Consider the following 8,916-nt stretch of genomic DNA (forward strand, 5'->3'; position numbering starts at 1 on the left):
GAATATAACAGACTAGCCATCTCACCTGACCACAGGTGCAAGCCATCGAAGCCGTAGGAGTACAGGTGAATATAACAGACTAGCCATCTCACCTGACCACAGGTGCAAGCCATCGAAGCCGTAGGAGTACAGGTCGTCACCGAGCCCATTTCCCCCCCAGCCCTCTCCTCCCCCGGGGTAGGGTTGGTAGCCGTCCGTGGTGGCCCAGCCCACTCTGAGATGTGTGGCTTCGGCCGTAACGAAGGGTAACACCTGGTCCACCATCAGCTCATAATACCATTTCCTGTACTGGGCGGAGCCTTCACTCACACCCAGGAAGATGTTAGGCCTCATGCTGCCATGTGGGAAGAAGGATAACAAGGGGTTAATGTCGGTTAAAGTTCAATACTGGAACAATGTTGTTTTTCTCGTCTATATTGAATACATAATTTAAACATTCACAGTGTAGGTTGGAAAAAGTATGTGAACCCCCCAAGGCTAATGACTTCTCCAAAAGCTAATTGGAGTCAGGAGTCAGCTAACCTGGAGTCCAATCAATGAGATGAGATTGGAGATGTTGGTTAGAGCTGCCTTGCCCTATAAAAAAACACTCAAAAAAATTTAGTTTGTTATTCTCAAGAAGCATTGCCTGATGTGACCCAGGCCTCGAACAAAAGAGACCTCAGAAGACCTAAGATTAAGAGTTGTTGACTTGCATAAAGCTGGAAGGGGTTACAAAAGTATCTCTAAAAGCCTTGACGTTCATCAGTCCACTAAGACAAATTGTCTATAAATGGAGAAAGTTCAGCACTGTTGCTACTCTCCCTAGGAGTGGCTGCCCTGCAAAGATGACTGCAAGAGCACAGCGCAGAATGTTCAATGAGGTTAAGAAGAATCCTAGAGTGTCAGCTAAAGACTTACAGAAATCTCTGGAACATGCTAACATCTCTGTTGACGAGTAAAACACTAAACAAGAATGGTGTTCATGGGAGGACACCACGGAAGAAACCACTGCTGTCCAAAAAACAGCAGTGGTTTGAAGCTTGCAGAAGAGCACCTGGATGTTCCACAGCGCTACTGGCAGAATATTCTGTGGACAGATGGAACTACAGATGAGTCATTTGGAAGGAACACACATGGGGGAGAAAAAAAGTCACAGCACACCAACATCAACCTCATCCCAACTGTAAAGTTTGGTGGAGGGAGCACTATGGTTTGGGGCTGCTTTGCTGCCTCAGGGCCTGGACTGCTTGCTATCATCGACGGAAAAATGAATTCCCAAGTTTATCGAGACATTTTGCAGGAGAATGTAAGGCTATCTGTTCGCCAATTGAAGCTCAACAGAAGTTGGGTGATGAAACGGGACAAAGACCCTGAACACAGAAGTAAATCAACAACAGAATGGATTCAACAGAAGACAAAACACCTTCTGTAGTGGCCCAGTCAGAGTCCTGACCTTCTGGAGTGGCCCAGTCAGAGTCCTGACCTTCTGGAGTGGCCCAGTCAGAGTCCTGACCTTCTGGAGTGGCCCAGTCAGAGTCCTGACCTTCTGGAGTGGCCCAGTCAGAGTCCTGACCTTCTGGAGTGGCCCAGTCAGAGTCCTGACCTTCTGGAGTGGCCCAGTCAGAGTCCTGACCTTCTGGAGTGGCCCAGTCAGAGTCCTGCCCTTCTGGAGTGGCCCAGTCAGAGTCCTGACCTTCTGGAGTGGCCCAGTCAGAGTCCTGACCTTCTGGAGTGGCCCAGTCAGAGTCCTGACCTTCTGGAGTGGCCCAGTCAGAGTCCTGACCTTCTGGAGTGGCCCAGTCAGAGTCCTGACCTTCTGGAGTGGCCCAGTCAGAGTCCTGACCTTCTGGAGTGGCCCAGTCAGAGTCCTGCCCTTCTGGAGTGGCCCAGTCAGAGTCCTGACCTTCTGGAGTGGCCCAGTCAGAGTCCTGACCTTCTGGAGTGGCCCAGTCAGAGTCCTGACCTTCTGGAGTGGCCCAGTCAGAGTCCTGACCTTCTGGAGTGGCCCAGTCAGAGTCCTGACCTTCTGGAGTGGCCCAGTCAGAGTCCTGACCTCAACCCGATTGAGATGCTGTGGCAGGACCTCAAGAGAACGGATCACACCAGACATCCCAAGAATATTGCTGAACTGAAACAGTTTTGTGAAGAGGAATGGTCCAAAATTCCTCCTGACCGTTGTGCAGGTCTGATCCTCAACTACAGAAAATGTTTGGTTGAGGTTATTGCTGCCAAAGGAGGGTCAACCAGTTATTAAATCCAAGGGTTCACATACTTTTCCCCACCCTGCATTGTGAATGTTTACACGGTGTGTTCAATAAAGACATGAAAACATATAATTGTTTGTGTGTTATTAGTTTAAGCAGACTGTGACAGAGAGGAGGAAGGCTGGGGAGCAGAGTGTGACAGAGAGGAGGAAGGCTGGGGAGCAGACTGTGACAGAGAGGAGGAAGGCTGGGGAGCAGACTGTGACAGAGAGGAGGAAGGCTGGGGAGCAGACTGTGACAGAGAGGAGGAAGGCTGGGGAGCAGAGTGTGACAGAGAGGAGGAAGGCTGGGGAGCAGACTGTGACAGAGAGGAGGAAGGCTGGGGAGCAGACTGTGACAGAGAGGAGGAAGGCTGGGGAGCAGACTGTGACAGAGAGGAGGAAGGCTGGGGAGCAGACTGTGACAGAGAGGAGGAAGGCTGGGGAGCAGACTGTGACAGAGAGGAGGAAGGCTGGGGAGCAGAGTGTGACAGAGAGGAGGAAGGCTGGGGAGCAGACTGTGACAGAGAGGAGGAAGGCTGGGGAGCAGAGTGTGACAGAGAGGAGGAAGGCTGGGGAGCAGACTGTGACAGAGAGGAGGAAGGCTGGGGAGCAGACTGTGACAGAGAGGAGGAAGGCTGGGGAGCAGAGTGTGACAGAGAGGAGGAAGGCTGGGGAGCAGACTGTGACAGAGAGGAGGAAGGCTGGGGAGCAGACTGTGACAGAGAGGAGGAAGGCTGGGGAGCAGAGTGTGTTTGTCTATTGTTGTGACCTAGATGAAGATCAGATCAAATTGTATGACCCAATTTATGCAGAAATCCAGATATTTCCAAAGGGTTCACATACTGTTTCTTGCCACTGTATACAAACAGGATAAACATAAATCATATTACATATCGAGACATTCTCAATATTTCTATATTTTTTGTATGTATTGCGTCTTGTTTTTACTGATAGAATTTAAATATTATTTTGAAATGATCTTAAACAATGTGAAGAGGTGTTTGTTCTCCTCCCACCTCATTTGATGGATAAAGAATCTGTCCTGAAAAATAAACCAACCAAATGAAAACTAAATCAGGGTCCATATCATTTGGATCAAAATAAACCAACCAATGAAAACTATCATTTGAAATAAATAAACCAACCAATGAAAACTATCATTTGAAATAAATAAACCAACCAATGAAAACTATCATTTGGATCAAAACCAACCAACCAATGAAAACTAAATCAGGGTCCATATCATTTGGATCAAAATAAACCAACCAATGAAAACTATCATTTGAAATAAATAAACCAACCAATGAAAACTATCATTTGAAATAAATAAACCAACCAATGAAAACTATCATTTGGATCAAAACCAACCAACCAATGAAAACTAAATCAGGGTCCATATCATTTGGATCAAAATGAAACATCCTATCAGAGAGAGACAGAGTCTTACAAATTAACATGAAATAGTCGTTTCTTTAAAATAAAATATTCTAACTCACTCCAATTATCTTCTGACGTAAGAACAGTCCCAAAATAAATGGTCAAGAGGCTCTGGGTCACAACCACAAAATACACTTTTGTTTTCAATAGCTATTTAGAATCTGTGTATAATAAAGGACTTTACAGGGGTGCTTGACTGCTGTTGTTAGCACAGAGCGCTCAGATCAATCCTCTCCAGTAGGTAGTGGTGCTTGACTGCTGTTGTTAGCACAGAGCGCTCAGATCAATCCTTAAAGACATGGGCTTAACAAGGTGTGAATGGGTGTAGACAATGAAGGGCTCTCCAGTAGGTAGTGGTGCTTGACTGCTGTTGTTAGCACAGAGCAGAGATATTTCTATTCAGGTAAACATTTGCAAAAAGTTCTAAAAACCTGTTTTTGTTTTGTTATTATGGGGTATTGTGATGTCATTATGGGGTATTGTGATGTCATTATGAGGTATTGTGATGTCATTATGGGGTATTGTGATGTCATTATGAGGTATTGTGATGTCATTATGGGGTATTGTGATGTCATTATGGGGTATTGTGATGTCATTATGAGGTATTGTGATGTCATTATGGGGTATTGTGATGTCATTATGAGGTATTGTGATGTCATTATGGGGTATTGTGATGTCATTATGAGGTATTGTGATGTCATTATGAGGTATTGTGATGTCATTATGAGGTATTGTGATGTCATTATGAGGTATTGTGATGTCATTATGAGGTATTGTGATGTCATTATGAGGTATTGTGATGTCATTATGGGGTATTGTGATGTCATTATGAGGTATTGTGATGTCATTATGAGGTATTGTGATGTCATTATGAGGTATTGTGATGTCATTATGAGGTATTGTGATGTCATTATGAGGTATTGTGATGTCATTATGAGGTATTGTGATGTCATTATGAGGTATTGTGATGTCATTATGAGGTCTTGTGATGTCATTATGAGGTCTTGTGATGTCATTATGAGGTCTTGTGATGTCATTATGGGGTATTGTGATGTCATTATGGGGTATTGTGATGTCATTATGGGGTATTGTGATGTCATTATGAGGTATTGTGATGTCATTATGAGGTATTGTGATGTCATTATGAGGTCTTGTGATGTCATTATGAGGTATTGTGATGTCATTATGGGGTATTGTGATGCCATTATGAGGTATTGTGATGTCATTATGAGGTCTTGTGATGTCATTATGAGGTCTTGTGATGTCATTATGGTGTATTGTGATGTCATTATGGGGTATTGTGATGTCATTATGAGGTCTTGTGATGTCATTATGGTGTATTGTGATGTCATTATGAGGTCTTGTGATGTCATTATGAGGTATTGTGATGTCATTATGGGGTATTGTGATGTCATTATGGGGTATTGTGTGTAGATTAATGAGGGGGAAAATACTATTTAATCCATTTTTGAATGAGGCTGTAACAAAATGTGGAAAAAGTCAAGGGGTCTGAATACTTTCCGAATGCACAGTACACACTACGTTACCCACTGGCCAATCCATACATACTTACTACGCTATCCACCAGCTGGCCAATCCATACATACTCTACATACATACTACGTTACCCACTGACCAATCCTAACCACAGCCAATCATGAAAAGGATAACAGACTAATGCCAATTGAACTGTCAACTGTCAATCATATCATCTAACTCAAGTGTACTGTGATTCAATACACCTTCCATGTACCATCATCTGAATATAAAGACTGAGGTCAGAGACATTAGCATAACGGCTGACTGGTGGATTGTATTGAGCCCAGGGCTCTAGTGTTCTATGAGGGAATCCTCCTACACTGCTCTGACACTCGTCGGATGTGGCAGGGCTTGCAAACGATCACGGATCACAAAGGGAAACCCAGCCGCGAGCTGCCCAGTGACGAGAGCCAGATGAGTGAAATATCTTCTATGCTCGCTTCGAGGCTAGCAAAACTGAACCATGCATGAGAGCACCATCTGTTCCGGATGACTGTGTGATCACGCTCTCCGTAGCCGATGTGAGTAAGACCTTTAAACAGGTCAACATTCACAAGGCTACATGGCCAGACGGATTACCAGGACGTGTACTGTGAGCATGCGCTGACCAGTTGGCAAGTGTCTTCACTGACATTTTCAACCTCTCCCTGATCCAGTCTGTAATACCATCATGTTTCAAGCAGACCACCATAGTCCCTGTGCCCAAGAATGCCAAGGTAACTTGTCTAAATGATTACTGCCCCGTAGCACTCATATCACCATGGACCCGCTGCCAGGACAACAACCTCTCTCTCCTAACCTTGTGGTTAGGGTTTGGGTTAGGGTTTGGGTTAGGGTTAGGGTTTGGGTATGGGTTAGGGTTTGGGTTAGGGTTAGGGTTTGGGTTTGGGTTAGGGTTAGGGTTAGGGTTAGGGTCTGGGTTAGGGGAGGTGGAGGAAGAAGGCTGTACCTGCTGACATGGTTGACAAGTCGTGTCTGTAGAAGCAGGTCTCTGCCAGGTAGCAGGTTGTCACAGATCAGGTGTTGGTTGGAACGTACGGCCACGCCATGACAGACACACAGAGAACAGAGCACGTCCAGAACCTGTTGGGTTAACACAGAGAACAGACCATGATACAGATCAGATGCTGGTTGGAACAACAACATTCAGAGTGTAGGCTACATTATTGCCTAATCTGCAACTTAATGTTGTTGACAGTGGAGGAGGTATTGGACATAAAACATAAAACATAAACACCAGGCCTTTCTACTTATTAAGGCTCACCCAACACTACTCACTGGAGAGAGAGTACAGGACATGTTCTACTTATTAAGGCTCACCCAACACTACTCACTGGAGAGAGAGTACAGGACATGTTCTACTTATTAAGGCTCACCCAACACTACTCACTGGAGAGAGAGTACAGGACATGTTCTACTTATTAAGGCTCACCCAACACTACTCACTGGAGAGAGAGTACAGGACATGTTCTACTTATTAAGGCTCACCCAACACTACTCACTGGAGAGAGAGTACAGGACATGTTCTACTTATTAAGGCTCACCCAACACTACTCACTGGAGAGAGAGTACAGGACATGTTCTACTTATTAAGGCTCACCCAACACTACTCACTGGAGAGAGAGTACAGGACATGTTCTACTTATTAAGGCTCACCCAACACTACTCACTGGAGAGAGAGTACAGGACATGTTCTACTTATTAAGGCTCACCCAACACTACTCACTGGAGAGAGAGTACAGGACATGTTCTACTTATTAAGGCTCACCCAACACTACTCACTGGAGAGAGAGTACAGGACATGTTCTACTTATTAAGGCTCACCCAACACTACTCACTGGAGAGAGAGTACAGGACATGTTCTACTTATTAAGGCTCACCCAACACTACTCACTGGAGAGAGAGTACAGGACATGTTCTACTTATTAAGGCTCACCCAACACTACTCACTGGAGAGAGAGTACAGGACATGTTCTACTAATTAAGGCTCACCCAACACTACTCACTGGAGAGAGAGTACAGGACATGTTCTACTTATTAAGGCTCACCCAACACTACTCACTGGAGAGAGAGTACAGGACATGTTCTACTTATTAAGGCTCACCCAACACTACTCACTGGAGAGAGAGTACAGGACATGTTCTACTTATTAAGGCTCACCCAACACTACTCACTGGAGAGAGAGTACAGGACATGTTCTACTTATTAAGGCTCACCCAACACTACTCACTGGAGAGAGAGTACAGGACATGTTCTACTTATTAAGGCTCACCCAACACTACTCACTGGAGAGAGAGTACAGGACATGTTCTACTTATTAAGGCTCACCCAACACTACTCACTGGAGAGAGAGTACAGGACATGTTCTACTTATTAAGGCTCACCCAACACTACTCACTGGAGAGAGAGTACAGGACATGTTCTACTTATTAAGGCTCACCCAACACTACTCACTGGAGAGAGAGTACAGGACATGTTCTACTTATTAAGGCTCACCCAACACTACTCACTGGAGAGAGAGTACAGGACATGTTCTACTAATTAAGGCTCACCCAACACTACTCACTGGAGAGAGAGTACAGGACATGTTCTACTTATTAAGGCTCACCCAACACTACTCACTGGAGAGAGAGTACAGGACATGTTCTACTTATTAAGGCTCACCCAACACTACTCACTGGAGAGAGAGTACAGGACATGTTCTACTTATTAAGGCTCACCCAACACTACTCACTGGAGAGAAAGTACAGGACATGTTCTACTTATTAAGGCTCACCCAACACTACTCACTGGAGAGAAAGTACAGGACATGTTCTACTTATTAAGGCTCACCCAACACTACTCACTGGAGAGAGAGTACAGGACATGTTCTACTTATTAAGGCTCACCCAACACTACTCACTGGAGAGAGAGTACAGGACATGTTCTACTTATTAAGGCTCACCCAACACTACTCACTGGAGAGAGAGTACAGGACATTTCAATCATTTAGACGTGGCAACATGACCAAGCCTTTCAGTAATGTCGGTCCATTATCTAATCATGTAAAAAACAAGGGGAACATTACATTATTAAAGTTATTGAGCGCTTAAGTTGTTCGCTGTGTATTGCGTCTACGATATACAGCTACATAGATAGTTAGATCAATAATACTGAATGAACACTTATTTTAACTTGATTTAATACATCAATAAAATCAATTTAGCCTCTAGTAGATAATGAAACATGTTCAATTTGGTTTAAATAATGCAAAAACAAAGTGTTGGAGAAGAACGTAAAAGTGCAATATGTGCTATGTAAGAAAGCTAATGTTTCAGTTCCTTGCTCAGAACATGAGAACATATGAAAGCTGGTGGTTCCTTTTAACATGAGTCTTCAATATTCCCAGGTAAGAGGTTTTAGCTACATAGATAGTTAGATCGATTCAGATCTCAAAAAAATAAACACATCCAAACGAATACCTCTTCTAAAAATCAATAACAGGACTTGTGTCTCTGAAATATTGAAACATTAAATGAAATATCATGAAAGAGTGGAATGGTAGAGCCGACCCACTGGTGCAATGTGTTGCTCACACATTTATCATCACAATTCATTGTGAACAAATAGTGAAAAAACGATTCATAGTGCATTATGTATATAATCTCTGTTAAAAAGGTAGGTCCACCACACAGCTAGGAGATCATCCATTCTGTATGTCTATAGTATATAAG

At 44.0% G+C, this 8,916-nt stretch overlaps 1 protein-coding gene across 1 annotated transcript in view; it reads right to left on the bottom strand.

The window, feature by feature from the left end:
- Window positions 1-8,916, bottom strand: part of LOC109887079 (ryanodine receptor 2) — a 307,522-nt gene that overhangs the window by 272,005 nt on the left and 26,601 nt on the right. The window contains 2 exon segments of the mRNA XM_031820923.1: window positions 93-334; window positions 6,153-6,286. Coding sequence (XP_031676783.1) covers window positions 93-334; window positions 6,153-6,286 — 376 coding nt within the window.

Source organism: Oncorhynchus kisutch, unplaced genomic scaffold, assembly GCF_002021735.2.
Source record: "Oncorhynchus kisutch isolate 150728-3 unplaced genomic scaffold, Okis_V2 scaffold3741, whole genome shotgun sequence".
NCBI lineage: Eukaryota > Metazoa > Chordata > Actinopteri > Salmoniformes > Salmonidae > Oncorhynchus > Oncorhynchus kisutch.